Below are 22,560 nucleotides of genomic sequence, written 5' to 3' on the forward strand. Positions count from 1 at the left end.
ACCAGTTATACAGTGGTATCTTGGTTCTCAAACTTAATCCGTTCCGGAAGTCCGTTCCAAAACCAAAGCGTTCCAAAACCAAGGCACACTTTCCCATAGAAAGTAATGCAGAATGGATTAATCCATTCCAGACTTTAAAAACAACCCCTAAAACAGCAATTTAAAATGAATTTTACTATCTAATGAGAGCATTGATCTGTAAAATGAAAGCAATACCAGTAATCAATGTACTGTACTGTAAAATAAATAAGACAGTATTGTAGATGATAAAAATTTAAATTAATATATTTTCTTACCTGCTTTGATGATAGTCATTGTTTGGATGGGGGGCTTTTATCCATTTCTGCAATCACACAATCATTCAATCAATCAGTAGCTGAACTGGGTTCCACACAGTCACGAAAACAAATGAACCGAAAAAGCCTCAAAAACAAACACACAAAATAAATAGCAAAAGCACCAAACTTAATCCATTCCGAAAGTCCGTTTCACTTCCAAAATGTTCGAAAACCAAGGCACAGCTTCTGATTGGTGCAGGCGCCCCGGAAACAATAGCCGACAGCCACATCAGATGTTCGGTTTCCAGAAAACATTCAAAAACCGGAACACTTTCAGGTGTTTGGGAACCAAGGCGTTTGAGAACCAAGGCACCACTGTATATAGATTCAGAGGAAAAATAGATCAGGAAGCAATTGTCACCTGAAACACTGGCTAGGTTAGCATGAGTTACTGTGATCTACATTCCTGTAGTCCCAGTTTAAGTGGTGAGAGAAGCTGATGCTGATGTACACAAAGCCTGAGGCAATTCACAGGGAGATAATCGAACTACATTTAACCTCATTAAGGCAATCCATTGAACTCAGTGCATCAGTGTTGGACAATTCCACTACAGAAACAGTATTTCATTAACGCTCATAGATGAACTGAGGTAGACATTTCCTGAGGTGAGAGAATTGTTTCTGTTGCCAGTAATGCATGTCTTATTGTTCAGTAAATCTAATGTTTCCTATTGCTGCACTTGTCTAGACTTCTTCATGTCTCTTTTAAAGAAAACTGAAGCTTTGCAAATCCCTTGGAGCTTTTCTTTACCCCCACGAAAAAAAGATCTTTATGATAATAATTTGGAACTTGGTCATCCTGGCCCCACAGTAGCCTTTCCCTAGTAGAATGGTCCCTCTTCTAAATACAGCAATACCCATAAGGAATGGCGTCAGTGTAAATACCATGAAATTGATACTTACAAACCTTACCTTGTCCACTAGTAACATCCCTTGCTCAATTCAAGACAGTGACAAAAATAATTGCTGAACAAGTGCTGACCATCCAAAAGTGTGTGTGTGTGTGTTATTAGAAATCTGGAAGAGCTGATATAAACAAGAATGGGAGCCCTTGGAAATAGTCTGTTTGTATAAAGTGAGGTGCCATTACACTCATTCTGCTCATTGTATTACTTCAAAGATTTGGGCATCTGTGTGGTATTGTGGATCTGGTCCCATATTTGTGAATATAATATGTGTCCTTGTAGCATTAATGGTAAGAAATGTTAGAGGTAATACAGAAATTAAGGGGAAAGGGGTGTTAACCTTTTTCACTTCTACAGTATTTTTGTACTAATAAAAGATACCCACATTCTCTAAGTTGCAAAGACTTTACTGTATAAAATGTCAACACGGTTCTGATTGAGTGCTCTGGGGGAATGCCAAATGGTCTGCTCTTCTTAATCGAACCAAAGAAGGTATGCTGCCCTTCCAAATAAATCCACAAAAGTTATTAGCCATATATACGCACCTACATTAGGTGTATATGACCCAAAATGAATTAAGGATCTGACTTTTTATAAAAACTTGGTTAACAGCGATAATAAGTTACCAGGCAAGTGACTGGGCTACAGGTAAGAGCACAAATCAAGGTTTCACCTCTTCCCTTCTTCTGTAGCTTGCTGCTTTAAAAACCACGATTGGCCTCTATTTCCTGACTCAGTTGGAAACTATTAACCATAGTCCCTGGGTTGTACGCAATAGGCAAGATGGACTGAGCCTTCCTGGTCTGTTTACATTAGCAGGAAGAGTCAAGTGAGAGCAAAGGGTTTGTGTGCAGGTTGCTCAAAGCTTGTGCATATCCTGGCTTTTTATCAGATCATTCTGCCATGGTCGAATCTATGTTTAAGTCTACAGCTACTCACTTTAATAGCTAAATTATACTTCTACGTACAGATCTCAAATATTGCTAGAAGCAGGGCTGTTTAGATCTCTCTGGGAAGCTTACATTAGACTTCTACAGAAAAGAGAATGCTGACTAGCTGGACCTTGGTTTCATCCAACAAATTAATCTCAACTTCTTTCTCAGCAAATTTCTAGCCCTTAGTGTTGCAACCATAGACCAGAAAGTGGTGCTGTGACTGATGCAGTCTCAAAAGCCAAGAGGAAGAGGATTTTCTGAGACTAATAAAAGAAGTGGCTCAGCTAAGCTGTATAGACAGGCCAGTTGAAGAGGATCAGATTCCCATCCATTCAGATCTGACGGCTGATAGAGACCAGAGCATCATAGTTCTTTGTGCCTCCCTGTGACTAACAAGATTAATTTACATGAAACAATCACCAGTGTTGTTGCATTATTTAATCGAGTTACAGCACCTGGATTTCTTCATAGAAAATAGTTTTTTGATTTTCTTGGAAGAGGGGCTGTGGGGTTCACATTCCTGCAAAAAGTGTTGTGGAGAGTTGCTACTAAAGAGGCAGCAGTCTGCAGTTGGCAATCTGACCAAATCAGGGATGTGACTCAAGACAACCTTACCAGGAACACTTAATCCCTGTTGGTTAATCCATAACAGTGGACTAAAATACTAATTATTTCCCATTCTGCCTCCTAATCCCAGCCCCTTTTTAAAAACAACAGCGACACTGTCTCAGCAAACAGTGAACCTGTTGGGAACCAGCAGTGCTGGAAACTGGCTTCTGCCATTAAATCCAAACTGTCTCTTGTTTGCAGGGGTTTTACTTTTGTTTTTCTCAGTTCTGCTTTTTGGTCAAACTCTTTGTGCATATTTAAAAACGAATACATTTTGCAGAGCACAGACACTGAGATTTCAAAAGGTACAGAAGCTCATTCCATAAATGAATTGTCTTTAAGGTGGCTGCTATTTTCAAGCCTGATAAAAATAAATGTTCAACTGTGATTCTCACCTATGCGCTCTGCTGTAAACCCTGTACTGTATACTTAACTGGAATGTACAAGCAGGTTGATCTGTTGATGCTGAAGCAGGAGAGAAAGGAACTCTGCCAAAGAGGAAATTTTGATTGCAGCTGTATACTAATAGTAAACTCATCTTCTGTATGTGGATCCTTGCATAGCCAAGATGGCACCAACTCTGGCAAGCAGGAGATATCAGCAGGCTTGGATTTGTAGAAGTATTTTTTTTTTAAGGAAAAAATATTTAAGGGGTGAGGAGATATTTTTGAAATACTGGTGGGCTATTTGGAGGTGGGAGGAATAGAATGGAGTGTTCTGGAAAAGAGCATGGCTGGCTGGAATTCTAAACAGAAGAACTCTATGCTGCAACAGTTCCCACTTGTAACCCTTTAACCATGTATTATAAAGGTGGCTAACCTTTGGAATTCAAATACCATCAGCCTTGGCCAGCATGGCCAGTAATAGGGGTGTTGTAGTCCAGCAAGGCAACAGATTAGTTATCCCTGATATAGAACCTACACGTGATATTCTATGTATACCCATAGAGTGTTGCGTGTAATGTGTGATGCAGTTCTGATTCTCTGCATGTGCCTGATATAGTTTCAAACCATATCTGCATGGGGCTTCCTAAAGACATGGGTTGTATTAGAGTAGAATAATTGAAATGAATGTGCCTGAGTTAGGTCATAAATTTTAGTGGGTCTACTTGTGAGTAGGACTAACATTGGCTATATCATTTGATCTGACACCATACTAATTTTGAGACTAATGTGGAATCTCAGATATCCAGATTAATATTCAACCAAGATCTTGATTTATCTGGACAAGGACTTGCCCTCATTGCCATGCCTATTTATACGCAGTATTTATAAGCATATTTTCCTTAGAGTAGGCAAAGGTTCAGAATTTTAACAGAAGTGAGACAACACCCACTCTTGGCACATGAGCCAGTATTTCATGCATTAGTGTAACCTGTTATAGACAACATATTGATAGACACTTAATTTCTTAAAGTTATCAGGTTTTTAAATGATGGAGGACCACTTAACTTGTCTTTTATTAAGTCTGTCATAGCACTTAATGCAACAGCCAATACTGAATTTCCAAAGCTCTGCTTACAAAAGCAAATTTGCTTTCCTATTGGAAAGCTGCTGCTTAAACTTTGGAACTAAACAATTTATTGCCATTCTACAGACAGACTAACTATGTGCATGGTGAATGTACATCCCTGACTTTGTTGTTGGACTCTTGCTCTTCCAAGTATTGTACAGGCCTATGTTAACCTGACTTGTTAGGCTGTATCTTCCAGAGGATTAGCCCTGTTCATTGCAGCAAAAAGAACCAGAGTCCTGTGGCACTTGAAAGACTAATTTATTATGGCATTAATTAATTAGCCTTTAAGGTACTACAGGATTCCTGTTTTTATTTGGCTACAGCTAGTAAAATCCCTTCCTGCCTATGACCTAGTATGCTCACGAAGCCATTGCATTTCCCAAAAAGCTTGATAATGTAGTCTCCTGTGGCAAATCCTTCCTCAAAAGACAGGATTCTGATATGGCAGTAACATTTGCATCTTTATATTCTGATGTCCTGTATAATTTCCCCCCTCCTCCCTGCTTTCTGGTACCATATAAATAAGATGTGCTGGAAAGGTATGTTTGAGGCAAATTAGGGTATTCTTCAGCTCAGTTTACTACAGTTGTCAGCTACAGAACAGTGTATTGCACAGATAGAAAAGGTTAGCCCACTGAGGAGGGAAATACATCAGTTTAAAAGTAATAAGCCATTAATTACCTGAGTGAAGCCCCTTTGCAGGCAGTTTGGAACTTGCACTCCACTAGCAGGACAAGCTAGGAACAACTTATGTGTTCTTGACACGAAAGTAGCCGTAACCTGTTGTGTGCTTTGTTCTTTTCCAGGAAAAAGTGAAAGTGCTCCAAGGGCCAGATAAGATACTTGCTTTTATGTCATTCTGCGAAGACTATCTTAATAGCTATGGGTGAATATAGCCGCTTTATAGACTGGGATAAAATGGATTCTACAATCCAGGACCAGGATGCAAAGGAACTGACCAGCACAGAATTTCAGGACCTGAAGCAACTGGCTCGCCAGGGATATTGGGCCAAAAACCACTCTTTAAGAGCCAAAGTGTACCACAAACTGATTAATGATATCCCTTGCCGCACAGTGACTCCAGATGCCCACGTCTACCGGGACATTGTGGTGAAAATTGCTGGCAAACGTAACAGCGGCAGTCTTCCACTTCCAGAATTTGTGGACAACAGCCTTGTTCCCACTTACTGCCTGAATGCAGAAGGCATTGGGGCAGTCAGGAAGATAATTTCATGCATTGCAAGCCAGTTCCCGGACATATCATTCTGCCCAGCTCTGCCTTCAGTGGTAGCACTTCTCCTCCATTACAGTAAGGATGAAGCAGAGTGCTTTGAGAAGGTCTGCCGCATCCTTGCCTGCAACGATTCCTCCAAGCACTTCATTGATCAGACGTTCTTGGCTTTTGAGTCGTCTTGCATGACTTTTGGTGATCTGGTTAACAAATACTGTCAGGCGGCCCACAAGCTGATGGTAGCAGTTTCCAAGGATGTGCTAGAAGTATATTCAGACTGGCAACGGTGGCTTTTTGGAGAACTGCCTCTGGTTTATGTTGCACGGGTCTTTGATGTATTCTTGGTAGAGGGCTACAAGGTTCTATACCGTGTTGCACTAGCTCTTCTCAAATTCTTTCATAAAGTCAGGGTTGGGCAGACTATGGAGTCAGACAACGTTCAGGAGGACATCCGAGCTTTCGTTAGGGATATTGCAAAGTCAGTGTCTCCTGAGAAACTGTTAGAGAAAGCTTTTGCGATTCGGCTCTTTTCACGGAAGGAGATCCAGCTTTTGCAGATGGCCAATGAGAAGGCTCTTCAGCAGAAAGGCATAACCGTCAAACAGAAGAGGTAAAAGGGATTCATACATACTCCAGAGAGGCTTTCCCTCTCCTCTAGTAATGCTCTTGACTTACATGGGAAGTGGATATGGTTGCAAAAGCAGAATAATGTGGGTGCTCAGTGGAAAAGTATAGAGACTGTACCAACTTAACCGAATAATTACATGCGTATGTTTGCTTTTTCAGCTTCTGATAATTGGGCTTTTAAAGAACTTTAATTTTTCACAGGGGCCATAGTGGTGGAGCTCTTTCAATGCTTAATTCAAAGCACTAGTCATGTTTTTTAAAACTCTAAATAGATTATGTCTTAAAATAATATAAGAGACTGTGACTTCCCATATGAACTTGCCCCCTTCATTAAGATCTGAAGAGGGTCTTCTCTGCATTTGCAAAGCCTCAACTACTAATGGGAGAAGTAGGAGAAAGCCTTTTCTGATGCCCCACCTAGATTATAGAACTCCTGTCAGGGTATAATTGTGTATTTTATTGCACAAGTGGTGTGGATATTTGGTAGAGTAAAAAACAACCTGCTGTGAGATGTAAAAATTGTAATATTTATAGAAACCGCTAAAATCATTAAACAAGATATATTAAGCAGGCACAGAACCTCTAGCTTACAACAGTGTTAGAAACTCAGATAGATAAGGTAGACACCAAATGGCACCTTAAACCTGGCTTGCAGTCACCACAAAGAAAGGCTATTCATCCCAGGGGGTTGGACTAGATGACCCTCAGGTCCCTTCCAACACTACAATTCTGTGATTCTACAATTCTGTGACCTCAACTACATTGCTTGACTGTAGATTGCTCATACAGAAATTCAGTTGTCCAATATGCAAGAAAGAGAAACACACAGTGGATATGGAACTGGTATTAACTATAAACTAAGGCAGAGGTTTTTAAACTGTGATCTGTGAGTTGCATTTGGGTGGCCCTTGGAAAGGCTGCATCATGGACCTGCACCAGTAGCAAAAAGTGCCGGGCGCCCAGTTAATTTTGAACAGTGGCTTACAATCTATAAAGACAAACTTAAGAGAAATGGGGGAAAGGGCTACAGCTAAAAGTACTAAAACTGGGCAGAGTTAAGTGCACGAGGCATCTTTGATGAAAGAGCCCTTTAAGATGTTCCGCTGGGGCTTATTCAGCTGACAAGTGTTTGTGAAAGCCTTAAAGTTTCTATAGTCTTGTCAGAAGCATTGACATTTCAGAGATTTGGGTCAGTGTTCTAAATATTCCATTTATCGTTAGTAGAAATAGCACAAGACCAGTGGCTGACAGGCATGAGAACATTGTGTTTTTGTATAAGCTGAAGAACAGCTAGTATTCTGTAATCACAGAAACTTGATTGGAGGAAATGTGTTCTGGTTGTGTGACCCAAAATGTAAAGCTTCAAGGAGCTCAGTTAACAGTCTCACAAATAATTTCTTAGCATTTCACACATGCAAATGGTTTGGTTTTTGAAATTATGTAATCTGCACCTGTCCAATTTTCCAAGGGGAAGGGATTCCATTTTTATGTTAACTCTGTATTTTTGTAATATCTTGTTTAAGTTGTCTGTTGTTGCTTCATATTTTGTACACCACTTAGATATATTTTTAATACATTAAGCGGTATGGAATTAAATAATCCAGATCAGATCAAGTCAAAGGGTAAGTACCACAGCACTAAAGACCCAATTTCTACATTGTGTGAAACGGGAAAATCTCAACAGAAGTCACGTATAAGGAGTGAGAGTAGAAGGGAAGGTTGAAGGGCAAGTGCAGAAGTCATAAGCAGTTAGGTGAAGAGACATTGTATAGAAAGATAAATGTGATAAGAGAATTGAGGAGGAAGAACTATGATACAATGGTTGGGTGTCCTTCTGTTCTTTAATCTCGTTCATTTGACTTCAAATCTTACTCTTTTGAGTTTTTCTCTAGGCTCTAATTTACTGAACTTTTCTTGATTTCTCTCTCTTTTGTCTCGTACTGTCATTTCCCTGTCTGCTGCACCCCTCCTCTTTGCAGCATTGCATCCCCAAAAAGGTAGGTTTCAAGATTTGAATACTCCACGCTTTGCTTTTCTCTTCTGCCTTGGCTTGACTTCCTAATGGCTGTTATCGCGGCTTATGCTTGGCTGCTTATGCCAGTACTTACTGCAGTATCAGATGGTGGGGAAGCGGGATGGGGGGAGTTGCAATTCACAAATGTCTTTCCAGAGCTTTCAGCAGTCCTGCTGTCAAGTATGCTGTACAAGATTTGCATTCTAGTCTAGCCTTATTTCTCTGCACCGTCATGAGGATTTCACTGGTGAAACACAAGCCTATTCTAACATACTGTAGGGGCTACTAGTCTTTTGTTGTTAAAAGAACTTCTGAGCCATATAGTGATAGGCAGAATGTTAAACATGAAGTTACTTTGTGTGAATAAAGATTAATAACCCTAGTACAGGCATCCCCAAACTCGGCCCTCCAGATGTTTTGGGACTACAACTCCCATAATCCCTAGCTAACAGGACCGGTGGTCAGGGATGATGGGAATCGTAGTCCCAAAACATCTGGAGGGCCAAGTTTGGGGATGCCTGTCCTAGTAGTACAGCCCAAGATAGTTTTGTGCCTAGGGAGGTGTTCAGAAGATCTGGTATCTAAATTCCACTTAACTATGATAAGGGTATATTGGCTGCAATTCTTCAGATAGCGTTATAGGCATAAAATACCTTACTCTTACTGACAGGGTTGTATGTTGCCACTTATATGTCTGAGGGTGGTTTGAGGACTAAGGCCAGGTTGCTATATGGGAGTCATCCTCCTCCCTGCCATTCAGACAAGCACATGTGGTGGGTGTAAAGTCCCTCCATATAGTGCCTATACATTTACGTGTTCCTTGTATTTTGTTCCATCTCCTTGCTTCTGACCACCTCTGCCCTGCTCTCATTGGTTCATACATATGCTGGTCGGTCTCTCACATATGTGCATGTGTGTGCATTCATACACACACACGCACACACAATATATATATATATATATATATATATATATATATATATATATATATATATCAGCACTCCTTTTGTCTGCTTGCTGCTTTTATTATTTCATGACACTATCCTTCGTTTGCCTTCTCCTTTTTTCCAGAGAGCCTTTTGAAATAAATGATGGAAAAGTTCCTAGGCCCATATTGCTCTGGGACATGTCAAGCCTCTTTCACAGCCAGATCTCCTCCCAGGCTTGCTCTCAGTGAGCCCTGGCCCTTGAATCTCCCTAATTTTTTTCTTCCCTGAACCTTAGTCAGATGGCTTCACATCCTGATTCCCTACCTGATCCCTCCTGTTACCCCTCGGGTCTTCTTTGTTGCTCAGACTTCCTCTTTGTACAGGCAATGACTGCTTTGCACAAGTTATGTTCCTGACCCCCTCGCGTGTTGGCGGAGTGCGCATAAGCCAGTTACCCTCCCGCCTTTTTTCCAGCCCCTTCTGGGTTGTGGCAATGCACGTGTGCGCTGTCACGTGTCAATCAATCATTGCCTGTATAACACCAGTTCCTTCCTCCTTATTTTTTTCACCTTGGGAGCAACAGAAGCACATTGTACTGGAAAGTGTTGGAAGAAATCACCTAAGGTAGCCTGATGACAATCAGGGGCATGGCTCAGTGCATTAAGGCATTAACCAAAAAGAGCTTCCTACAGCCCATGTACAAATACAGAAAATGAATGCAACACATGAAGGTGTGACTAAGTGTGGAACTATTGCCTGCAGCCCAAATTGGATGAATGGCATGTTCTTCACATAGAACATGAATGGCATGTTCTTCCCCACCCTCAGTTAAGCTTGTTTCCAAGATCTTTTTAAAAGTATACAAGCCCATGTGGTATTCAAGCCCATAACTGAGAAGCCAATGGTGAACGTTTAACAAATTTCTTGTTAGCAGCAGTGCTTTTTTTCTGTGGGAACTCAGGGGTACATGTACCCCTAAACATTTCGTGAATATTTGTACTTTTGTCCATTTAGTGTATTTATTTTTCCCAATTTGAACCATAAAATGGTGATTTTCTTGAGTCAAAATGAGAGTACCCCTAAAAAAAATTTTTTAGAAAAAAAAGTACTGGTTAGCATCATGTTTATTAATCACTCTGCCACAGGTACACAGTCCATGTGCTTTGGTAACAAGACATGAGATTCATGTTAGCTTGAGCTGCCTAAGCCTTGGTGGTTTTAAGGCTTAGAGATTAGTGATAAATTGTAGCATGCACACTGAACAGAGCAGCCTTCACAAGTTGTAGATCATGCTTGGAAGGAGACTAATCAACAACCTGATAATCCTCTGCTTGATATCATGCAGGCTCCTATCTGCAGTGCTTCGGAAGTACATATACTGTGGCTTATCTGTGCTGAAGGGAACACATCCTGCCCTTAGCATATGCAGTCAACTATGCATTTTGATTAACTTCTGGTTTAAGGGACAAAACATGAGTTGCTTCAGAAAGGCAGCCACACGATTTCTGAAACTGTCACTGCACTTCAGTTAAATTTTGAAACTACCTACAAAGAAGCATCCCATTTCCCTCACTTAATTAGATATGTGCAGGCGATTCCAACTAAACATTATGACAAACTTTCTGGTGGCAGATGTTCAACAATGGAACTGGCTACCTTGGAGGGTGGTGGAGGTGATGGGAGATTTTAAAAAAGAGTTTAGATGGTCATCTGCCAGGGATTCATTAGCTGAAATTCCTGCATTGGAGGGGATTGGACTAGATGACTTTGGGTCCCTTCCAACTCCACAATTCTATCATTCTATTAGCCGCTAGTTTTCTGCAAGGTTTACAGTATGCAGATGTGTCCATAATAAAATGGACAGGTGGATCCCCTCCCTTTTTTTAAAGAATGTCTTTGCACTATAAGTGGCCTGCATTTCAACTCTTCTTCCTAGCATGTACTGTATAATAACTCCAAAGTTTGGCTTGCTTCATGGTACAGTTCTTGTATATCTCTGACATAAGCTGTGAAACCTGCATTTAACTCTAGCTTGGCTGTCAAAAAGAATTGGCTATATTTCCTTGTCACTGGCTTGTATGTTATCCTCCTGTTTTATGTATTGGCTTCCAGTGCTTTGGAGCAACTGAGCCTTCTGTGGATTCTTTAACTCCATGGATATAGCCATATTCAAGTCTGTTTTCATACTTGGGCAACAGTTGGAAGAGAATTTCCATGAGTGGCACATAGCTCTGAATATATTTATGGTTGTACAGTTTCCTCTGTAATGGTATCACCTGGGTCCCCTGCTGGTTTTGAACTGCAGCAGTCATGGCTGGGGAAGGCTGTTTACATCAAAACCTTCCAAGTGGTTTTCAATGGCTATAGCTTTGATTGGTGAATTGGGCTAGCTTGTAAATATGTCTACCAAATCAGTGGGGAAACTATGAAAGGGCAAAGCTGATCCTAGTTGCAAGGTAACAACTTATGGTATAGTAGGTTTTAAAATTTCCCAGAATTCCCACCATTTGAAAATCTGCATTCTTCCTTGGGGACACCAAAAAATGTACAGCTATCGATTATTCAAATGAAAATCAAATACAGGAAGTAAATTCCTGTTATCCATGTAAAAATGCTGATTTGTATTTAAGAACATTATTTTGTCAAAACTACTTAGGGCTGCTGAGATCTGCACCCTTATACAGAGCTAAACACCACATCATTAATATGGATATCAATCCCTCCTAATTTCAAGCTGTGGGCGACTGGAAACCCTTTAGTTGTTTTGCCCTTTTATTGTTTTTTCCTGTGGTGTGGTGTTGCCCTCTTTCTGCTCATAGTTACTAGCCCTTCTGCTAGTTTCTTTGTTAGTCATTTACAATGCATCTACAAAGGGAAAGGGAAAGAAATGTTTTAATTTGCAATGCTTCTTTGCCTTCTGGATGTCAGGAAGGGACTCTTTCTTGCCCTAGGCAACAAGTTGAGGCCCGAATTGGGCAGTAGTTGCTTTGGACAAATGCCCATGACACCAGTTTTAACACCACTTTTCTGTTATTCCACAGGCAGAATGTCCACTTGGCAGTTCATGCTGAGAACTTCAAGTCTGAAATAGTTGATGTAAAGAAGATGAGAGACATCTGGTCATGGATTCCTGAGCGCTTTGCACTTTGCCAGCCACTGCTGCTGTTCACCACCTCAGAACATGGCTGCAGCTTAAGCAGGTAAAATGTAGTCAGTGCTATTTTAAAAGGAATCTTTGGTACTGTACGCCACAAGATGATGTAGACAATCATAGGCCAATTCTCTTGGCAAGGGTGCTTTGCTTCTGATGTATGATGAATGTTGCTAGAGTTGTCTTGCCTTGCCTCAACACAAGCAGAGTTTGTAGGCTGGCTTTACATTGAATGTATGTTTGTGTGCTATCAACTCATATAGATCTTTTTCCTAAGTCAAATCATGGCTTAGTGTGAAAGCGTGTGGTCCCAGAAAGGCAATTGCAGCTGCTTTCCCCCTCCCTGGCCATCCTGCTGTTGTTGCCATGGTTTGTCTTAGCATGTCATCTGAACATGGGCTTGCGGTTTGTCTCACTTCAGACAAACTGCAATCTGTAACCAAAATTCATTCTTGGTTTACAGTTTAAGGAGATGGACCACGAACCCAGATTTGGATGATGTGCTAAGCCAAACCAAACCATGACTTGGCTCATAGCAATGCAGGAACAGCAGGACCAGAAATCAAGCAGCCACAACCTTCTCTCTGGGAACCTGCACATTTGTGATGTACTGTGATTTTGCTTAGCGTTATGGACAAACTGAGCCATAGACTATGCTGTGCTATAGAACTCTGGGTTTTTGCTCGCTCTTCCTTAGCTGAGAGGCCTAACTGTAGGAATGATGAGGCATTAAAAAACCTAAGACATTTATTACGGCATAAGATTTTGTGAACTAGAGTCTGGTCTTTTAGCACATCACCCAAACAGTTTTTATTGTTGATTAAAGAGGCAGACAATGAACTGGGACTTGATTGGCAGTGTGGTGTGAATGCAAAAAGTGTGTGGAGAGTGTGCACAGTTACCAAGACCAGCAGTGGGATGTTTCACTAAAGGAGCATTGTTTTATATGTGTCTTTAACAGGTTCTATTCGCATTGCGAGGGACATGAACCAACTCTCCTTCTGATTAAGACAACAGCCCAAGAGGTAAGTTAGTAGGACAAGTAGCAGCTTTATTTATAAAGTAGACACTTTATAAATTTCATATGATTCACTAAACTGCTGTCCATCAATTATTGTAGTTGCCATAGACAAAAAATGAAATAACTCCTTAGAACTCTCCCTGGTGTTCCACTAACTCATTTGTGCCTTGCTTGCTTAATAAAGCACAATTTAGCTGCTTTCTTGGGAAATTTGAATTTGAAATTCAACCTGTTTTCCAGGTTGACGTGTTCTGCCACAGACTCCCTTCCCCTACCACTACAGAGGGGTGACTTCATCACAGTGCACACACTGCAGTATGTGTCTCCTGCACATCTGCAGAGCTATTCAGAAAGACCCATATATATTCTCTCTCCAGGCCCCTCTTGACACTGATAGGAGCAGTCATAAAATGTGATCTTGGTTGACAGCCATAGACTAACTAAAGATATAACTTGCTACTCTCACACCAGGGCCACTTCAGAGACAAACCTTGGTTTGCTGAATTCAACTGTGAGTTGCTGCTGTTGACAAATTTACATGTTTGATTTCACACCTAAGGTGTGTGTTAGGTGTACACCTACAAATGTTATAAGAAGTGTCTCTTTATCTACCAGCTTTGAGACCTTTCAGCATTACAGCTTCAAGTGTTCAAACTTCTTCGTTGTTTCTCTAAAATGGTGGCTATTTCCATCCTAGGTCTGTGGGGCTTATTTATCAACCGACTGGAATGAACGCAAACGAGGAGGAAACAAGCTGAGCTTCTTTGGAACAGGGGAATGTTTTGTGTTCAGGGTAAGAAGCAATCATGTTCACTCCTTTTTTAAAAAAAAATATCATTTTTATTTGATTTTACAAATAAATTTATAACAATCCAAATGCATATCCATATATAGCTATTAGTCTGAATCTCACGACTTCCCCCCCCCATACCCTCCATGGGTCCTATTGTCAACATTTATAACTGCATATTATTCCATAATCTATATTTTGTATCCATCCATATTATCCATAGTATTTGTTACATTATAAGTGAGATTAAAATCCTGCCAATGTTTTCATCTGCTTAAATAAATAAATAAATAGTTCCCCCCATTCTTTTTTAAAGTTTTTGTCCTCTTGGTTCCTGAGGTTTCCCTGTCAGCTTTGCCATTTCATCATGGTCCATCATCTTAGCTTGACATTCCTCTCTGGTACCACAGAGTAATCATGTTTACTCTTACCACAACCACCCCTTGCCTTTGGGGAACAACCTACTAATCAGTTTATAAGACTAAACCTTGCTGCTATTAGCAGCAGCAGCAGCAGTTTAACCATCATCATCTATATGAATATGGAGCAAACCTTTCCCCAAGTTCATCCAAAGTCTTCATTAGGCTGAATGTTATGATATTCTACTGCAATAAGTGTCTTGATTATTGTTGGGTGTCACACTTTCTCTACCATGGTGTATGATGCAATGTTGCCAAACTAGGAAGTGTAGATATTTTGAATTTCAAGCTTGGGGCAAGGGACCAATACAGGTGTAGTATCGGTGCACATGGATTGTTGATGAGCTACCAAAACAAATGTGTCACTCTGAAGTTGGAAGGCAACTGGATTCAGTCCGCATTTAAAGGTGAACCTACTAATAATATACAAGAATGCATTATATCATGGGATATTGCATAGAAAAATGTGTATTAGGAGAAATTCACACTAAAATGCTGATAAATTTTCACAAGGCCTTTAAAAAAAATAGCAAACTGATGTGAAAATGGGGAGAACAGAACTTAAGAATGGGGAGAAACAAGAAACGAAAAGTGATATATTCCCCCATCCCTAGTTGTAAGTACCTTTTTCAGATTCACTTAACACAGGAGTCTTTACAATTAAAGTGGCAATCAAGAGGGTCACCAAATGAAACATTTGAGTATCTATCCTGATTTTGCAAGATTCCTGATGCAATGTCAGGAAGAGGTTGTGTAATATAACTGTCATAATGTCTTAACACTTCTCTAGTGCATTGAGGTCCTGCCTAGAAAGGTAGGCCAGAAGTACTCTATATATTGCTAAGCAATCTGAAAGCCCCCCGTGCTCTACAAATGTACCAAACTTGATTTATGCCTAGCAAGGAGACCACTGAAAGTTGCTCTGAGCTTTTCTAAAGGAACAGCAGGTTATAAATATAATAACTTCCCTTTTTAGTGTCTGCCACAACATTCATAGTGCAAATTCATTCTGAAAATCTTTCTTGGGGTGTGAGTCAAGTTCTGGCCATGGGGGGGGGGGGGGAGATGCCAAGTGCAGTGCGTTTTCTCTGAATTCCTTCATAACTCCATCTCTCCTCTCCTCCTCTCATCTCTCTAGCTGGTGCCTGAAGTGGAACGCTATGAGTGGGTAATAATCAGGCACCCAGAGCTAGCCATGACAGGACCTGAACAAGGGAACCATTCCTCCCATGTTTCTGACCCTCCATCCGCCACCAGCCTCCCCTCGGACCCCTCGGACCGCCTTTCCCCCTTCCTTTCTGCCCGGCACTTCAACCTTCCTTCCAAAGCTGCATCCATGTTTATGGCTGGTGGAATGGAATGCATCATTATAGGTAAGCCTGTGCTCTTCTGCTGCTGCCTCTTGCAACAGCGCCTTGTAGTTCTATGTAGGGGCACAAAGGGGTTTGCACTTTTTAAGACTTTTATTCCTGAATCATCTTTGAATCTGGGTTAAAATGAAAGATTTTCACCCCGCCCATCTATCTGGGTTTCCTCAGCCACACTGGGCGGCTCCCAACAGAGTGATGATGATGATGTGGTAAAACATCAAACATTAAAAACTTCCCTAAACAGGGCTGTCTTCAGATATCTTCTAAAAGTTAGATAGTTGTTTATTTCCTTGACATCTGATGGGAGGGCGTTCCACAGGGCAGGCGCTACTACTGAGAAGGCCTTCTGCCTGGTTCCCTGTAACCTCACTTCTCACAGTGAGGGAACCACCAGAAGGCCTTCGAAGCTGGACCTCAGTGTCCAGGCTGAACAATGGGGGTGGAGACACTCCTTCAGGTATACTGGGCTGAGGCCATTTAGGGCTTTAAAGGTCAGCACCAACACCGAATTGTGCTCGGAAACGTACTGGGAGCCAATATAGGTCTTTCAGGACCGGTGTTTTATGGTCTTGGCAAATAGATCCAGTGTGCAATATTTTATCTATTCTGCATCAGACTCTTCTGAAAGCTAAAATAGCCACAATTGAATGCTCTGCATATGCTAGCCTTCACCAACATGGTGCCCTCCAGATGTTGTTGCCCAAAACATCTGGAGGGTGTCAGGTTGGCAAAGACTGGTATACACCTTGGATTCTGAGAGATCCATGAATTCTTAACTGTAGAGCAGTTTGATGGGGTGATAATGTCTTCTCATAATATATATTCACATGTTGGGGCAGCTGAAAGCTGTCATTCTGTGTCTCCAGAAGTAGTGGAACTGAACATGTGATTGGAGCCACTGCTTTGCATCTTGATGCAGGGACAGTGTAACTGTGGTCTTTTCCCCCACAGGCGGAGGCGACGGTCAAGCTCTCTACATTGACGCAGACCTGAACCATGGAAGAACTGGCCACTGCAACACTTTCAACAACCAACCATTGTGCTCTGAAAGTTTCCAGATAGCTATCATAGAGGTTTGGGGTTTCAAGGACACTATGAGCAACTGAGGAGATAGAGCCTACTTTCAAAAACAGCTAGCTCGTGGAGCATCTTATGATTCTGACCACAACTCCAGTTGCAAGAGTCGAGCTTATTTATAAATCCACAAAATCAGTAGGCTCCTTTTTTGTAATTTAGAAAGCTAATTTCCAGGGCTCACGTAGATGCAGGGGCCTCATTGTTCAGCCATTGTATTTTTCATATGCAATTTGTATTTGGCTAAGCGATTTATCCTTGACCTCCTGTTCTTACCTCTGGAAACCTTTATGCATATCCTGATACTTTTGGTAGCGAGAAGGTGGCCTCACTGAAGTATCCAAGTTGACTTTTATCCGTGTCAGAGCCTTCATGAGGCCAGATAACATTTCTGATGTCAGCAGGTGCTTGTTGGTGACTGGATTTATCCAGCAGTGTAATTTTTCTTCTTTTGCAGAAGCTTCTAATCCCTGCTAACGTTAGCTTGGATACAGAGTGACTCCCATGCAATCCAAACTGATTATGTTGCCGATTTTTCTCTCCTCCCAACTGCAGTCTTGCTTACTGCGTGCCACGCCAACCTAGAGGCTTCCCCAGATCCCCAGGGGGCTGCAGTAGGAAAGGGAAGGATGAGAGAGACCCATTGCACATGTGCAGAACACACTACAAATGGAGTGTTTGATCCAAGCCATTATTTTCTATAACCTATTAGATTTGAGAAATCTGTTAAAAGCACCATTTTGTGTGTGTGTGCGTGCACACACTCATTTACACACCTTACAGCTGGCTGTTGCCCTAATAGCCAGTCTTCGTTTGACATTCCGCTGTGTTTGAAGTGAAGCTGACTGAGTAATTTGGGAGTACCTTTTTCCCCTTTGGTCTTCAGTGCCACTGCTCTGTCGAAGGCATCCTGTCTGACATGCTGCCATCCTGCTTTTCTGTTTACATTCCTGATACTGCATATCAGTGATACCATGATTTTTTTTAGGGGGTACATTCAGGCAGCTAAACGGCCCTTATGGGATATACAACACACTGAACTACTTCCTCCTGAGTCGTTGCTATTTGTGTTGAAAACAAGCTGGGAGGAGCTTGAAGCAGTATTAGCTAATTGACCTCAAACTTTGGCACAGTCTTTTAAAGTGAAGCTATTGCAACAAGCTAGGGAAATGGCCGATAGTTGTTTTGACTATTAAAGGACTGTTTCTTCTAGGGACTCTAGGGGGTGCTGCATCCTCATTAACCTGACAGATACCTGGTCACTGGAAGCTTTCTTGCATGCAGCCTTTGGCTGTTTGGTTAGTAGTGACATCTCTTCAGTTCAGGTTGCCACGTGGTAAGCAAAGTCTGCCCCTAGACTAACACAGAAGCATTAAGCACATCTTGTTGGTTTTCCGCTTCCTTTTTTCGTCTCTGAATCTCTGTGAGATCTGCTCATTCCTAGCTTAGCAAATGAGGAAGGGAGCTTTGCCATATCTGATATCTGCACAACTGCAGTAAAGTAGCCAGCTTAGAAGATTTTCCTTTAGAACTGGTTATTGAGTGTTTTCATTTGATTATGCCCTGTCTTAAGAAATGACACAACCTGTGGCTAAAATGGGGGGAAAGCCAGCTTGTTACAGAACTTGCTCGGTTGAGGCGGTGCAAAACTCAGCATGCTTTAGCCTTTGGGGACGTTACATGTGCTTGAAGCTAGGAGGTACTTAAGATAATAGCTCAAGAACATATCATATAACCTGGCTTATTTTAAACTTGTTTTGGCCCTTTCTCTTACAATTTCTAGTAATGTGGACAAAATTCTACCTGCCTGATTTGATGGACGTTGTTAGGTAGTGGAGTAATACAGACACAAAAAGAAGCCATTGCATGGTGTCTTGCAGCTGAAGCTGTTTGCTCGTGCTGTCTGGGGAGCTTTATCTGCAATGGGACTACCCTCCTCTGAATGAAAACTGGTGGCATTTCTGGCCATCTTTCCACAGGCCAGCCCAGTCCACTCCCCGTCACTTCTCTGTTGGAGTAGAATGCAGCACATGTGAACAACACCAAAACATCCAGCTAAGGTGAATTGTTTAGGATGTGGAAGTCTCAGCAAACCAAGTGGAGAATGTTTCCATATCTATCCAGAAGGTGGCACACATTTCTCAGTGGATGTTGACATGGTGAAAAATAAATAGGTGTTAACAGTCGCTTTTGTGAAGCAGAGCTGTGAAAGTGGGGGCTGGGATGTTACCTGCAGTCTTAAGAAGGGTGCAGCTCAGAGTCTGCAGCAGCAGGTTTGGCAAAAATTTAAAAAAATACTTATATCTCCCTGTTATGTTTCCCAATCTCTTTTAAGTGGGAGGTTTTTAGCATAAGCAGTTTTGGATTATATGTCTTGAAGTCGATACCTTATTCGTGATTTCATTAAGCAAGCTGATATTAAGTTTTATCCGGTTTCTGTCTTCAGTTTTTGAGATCTTGATGATGACTGAAAAGGAGCCATTCTAAAAGTGGTTTCCTGGGAGATAAGTCCCTTCCTTGTAATAATAGGTTAGACAGCAACACTTGCTGGGTTGAGGAAGGGAGAAGTATTGGCAGTAGCAAGAAGTGACATGAATGTAACTAGAAACACCTTCCAACGTAATTCTTTGGGGTGCAGGCAAATTTCTACCCACCTACAGTAGACTGCTGCAGTGCTAGAATTTTCTTGGGAATGTTTCAGTAATTCACTGAGAACCATGTACTTGTTGACAACCAAGACTCCCTATTTCTCATTGAGATTATTTAGCTTTTCTTGCATATGAAGAGAGAACAGAAGAGAAAGTCAATATTACCATTAAAGAGTTAAAAACACCTCATACTAGAAATACTTTGTTTTAGGAAACCATAAAAACTGCTTCATTCATTAAATCAGTTGTTAATCCCAGAACTGATGTTAAGCACAGAATTTATTCTTTTTAAAAAATATATATTCCGAGGTGTTTACTTCTTCATGTCTCTTGAAATAAGTGTTCTAGTTCTCCTCCAAAATCTGAATATGTATACTTTTGCCTCGCCATCGTAATGTGTTAATATCACAAGCAAGCAAGGCCTTTGCCCTCATCTACACACAGTTGGGGCAGAGGAACTCTGGTGTTGCAGATACATATCTAGAAGGTGGACCAGCGGCCAGATCTCAGCTGCTGTCTCCTCCCTCTCTCCCTCCAGGTTGCTGTGTGTCCCTTTGGTGTGTTTTGAGATGAGCATTGTACCTGGTTGTAACGATACATGTGAATGTGCCTACTGCTCCTGACAATGTGGTGATGTTTATTTCCCTGGAGGCAATTGTAGCTTTTGTGCAATGTGACTTTCTTCCCTTAACGTATAGTTTATGTCTCCCTTCCATAATTGATGTCACTGATGGCAGTTGTGTGTGTGTGTGTGTGTGTGTGTGTGTGTGTGTGTCTGTGGCCATACAGAAATCAAATTGACTTTTAACAGAAAAATAAACTCTGGATATGACTTGACTCTTCAATGCAGCCACATGGCTATTGGTGCTTCCTATCTTAACTTTTCTGTAAGTAGTTGGTCCTGCAGCCAGCAACTTGTTTAGTTGGCCATGTGCTGGGATACTGAGATCTTGGGTGTGACCACCTGCCACCAAAAACACCAGCACTCTACTTAGGTAGTATGATTCATAATGCCCCCTCCATTACTGCTGTTCTCCTAAGCACCAAAGCAGTCCCTCTCTCTAACAAGCAGGGAGACCAGCTTCTTGGATGCATCTTCCAAGGCAATTAGCATCATCCTTAGAAATCAACCAGGATAAAGTTTCTGGCAGGGGCTCAGATAGTACCTCAGTTTTATTGCACAGGGCCTCTGAAAACTTGAATGGGTTGCATGCTGTTGAGTCCGAGAAACAAAACCTCTTGGACGATCACAATTCCACGTAAACTGGATATAAATCTGGACAGCATGAGGAAGCTAATTAGCAACTGATTTGAGTATGATAGGCTATGTAAACACAAGGCAGTTCATCCTTTTGGACAAGTGGGATCTTGTGGCAGTTGCTCATACTGTATTAACTAATAGGCGGCATGTAGGCCATTACAGCTTGGCCTGTTTGTAGTCTCCTGGACCACAAGGTGTAGAAATAAATTGCCAAGATTTATGTGTGTGCACCACCCTGCATTTGAAGCATATGAAGACTGGGATTCCCCAGGATTTTATTTTTTTTTGGGGGGGGGGGGGAATCATGTGATTTAAATATATGGTGTGTCCATTGCCTAATGCAAAGTTAGACTTTGATGTAGCTATGGCCACTCCTGCCTTTGGCACCACCCACCACAGGCATGTGGCCCCTGCAAGGCTGCCTGTGGAGGAATGTGGCCCTCGGGCTGAATTCCCCATCCTTGCTATATAGTATAAGCATTGTACATTACTATATAATATAGCAGTACTTCAATCTGGCCTCTAGAGTTCCCTCTTCAACTGATTTCCAAAGCAGTAGCAACCACTAGACCTTCTGTTTGCAGAAGGCCTTACTGTGGATTCAAAGCTGCTCTTTGCACGGGGAGGAAATACTCAGCTTCCCTGAGGCACGGGGCAGGAGTCTCATGAGCTGCACCACCACAGCGGTGGCACCTAACCTGACCTGGCGCTACACACTGGTACATAGTAACACAGGTCTAGATTTTACTCTCGCAACCTTGCAGTGCATACAGACAGGCATGGGCATTTTGCTCCTTGCCATTTTGCCCATTAAATCTCTGGTCAGCTGGGAGCTGTGGCACATTCTTGGCTTGACAGCATAAGTCTGGCAGGGCCCTACAGCCATCTTAATCCTCCAAGGCATGTATCAAGTGTACCTGGTTGCCCTTGCCCCTACCCTACACTGGCCTGCAAACAGCTTTAGAGGAGCAGTTTTCATCAGGAGCACGAGCGGCTTCCACATGCATTTTCTAAAACACTTTAAATGTAAAGACCAATTTAATGTTTCTAGTCCGTCCCCCCCAAAGTGTAGGGTGTCCTCAATTAGAGGAGGAGACATCTGTCTGAATCCCTCTTTGGTAACAGCACTGGAGTGAACAAGCAGCAGCACATCAGATCTTGGGACTGATCTGCGCAAGCACACACTACTTCCTTGCAGTTGGAGGTGCAGTTGCACCAGGCACATGGAGCAATGCTGAAGTATCAAGGTTGGTGCTGCATACAAGGAAATATTCTAGCAAATGCTGGAATTCTTTGGGGAGGCAGTGGCCCTTAACTCTGGATAAGCTGATGCCCACTATTCACAGCTCCTCCAGGGACTGTTCCTTGAGCTTCTCCGCTGGGCATTTCAAAACACTGGTGCTAAGCTTCAATACTGATGCTGCATTATGAGTCACTATGGAGGCAGCACCAGGCATCCTGGAATCTCCTTTCCTGACCAGCAGCTTGAAGAAGCCTGTAGATTATCCTTGCAGCAAGTGCTGTGCTGCTATTTCCATCCAAAGGAGAGTGTGTGTCTGGTTACAAATTGACAGTAAAATGGAGCCATCTCACACTGGCTTTCCACATCTCTGAGCCCCTTTGGGCCAGGATCACAGAAGAAATGCTGTGGCTGATGGGAAAACAACTGCAGGGTGTGCAGCAAGGCGAGTGTTGTTTAAAATGTGGGGTTCTACTTTGCCTG

The 22,560-nt window shown here is 41.9% G+C and overlaps 1 protein-coding gene across 5 annotated transcripts in view; it reads left to right on the plus strand.

The window, feature by feature from the left end:
- Positions 1 to 20,421, plus strand: part of TBC1D24 (TBC1 domain family member 24) — a 28,990-nt gene extending 8,569 nt beyond the window's left edge. For 4 of the 5 annotated variants that reach the window (XM_028705979.2, XM_028705976.2, XM_028705978.2 and 1 more), the window contains exons 2-8: positions 5,109 to 6,143; positions 8,140 to 8,157; positions 12,145 to 12,303; positions 13,216 to 13,279; positions 13,973 to 14,068; positions 15,623 to 15,857; positions 16,806 to 20,421. In XM_028705979.2, the coding sequence (XP_028561812.2) occupies positions 5,185 to 6,143; positions 8,140 to 8,157; positions 12,145 to 12,303; positions 13,216 to 13,279; positions 13,973 to 14,068; positions 15,623 to 15,857; positions 16,806 to 16,960 (1,686 nt within the window). In that variant the 5' untranslated portion in view covers positions 5,109 to 5,184 and the 3' untranslated portion in view covers positions 16,961 to 20,421. The remainder of the gene's footprint in view (positions 1 to 5,108; positions 6,144 to 8,139; positions 8,158 to 12,144; positions 12,304 to 13,215; positions 13,280 to 13,972; positions 14,069 to 15,622; positions 15,858 to 16,805) is intronic. The other variant, XM_028705980.2, reaches the window with a different exon arrangement.
- The last annotated feature ends 2,139 nt before the right edge of the window (positions 20,422 to 22,560 follow it).

Source organism: Podarcis muralis, chromosome 14 (genome assembly GCF_964188315.1).
Source record: "Podarcis muralis chromosome 14, rPodMur119.hap1.1, whole genome shotgun sequence".
Taxonomy (NCBI): domain Eukaryota; kingdom Metazoa; phylum Chordata; class Lepidosauria; order Squamata; family Lacertidae; genus Podarcis; species Podarcis muralis.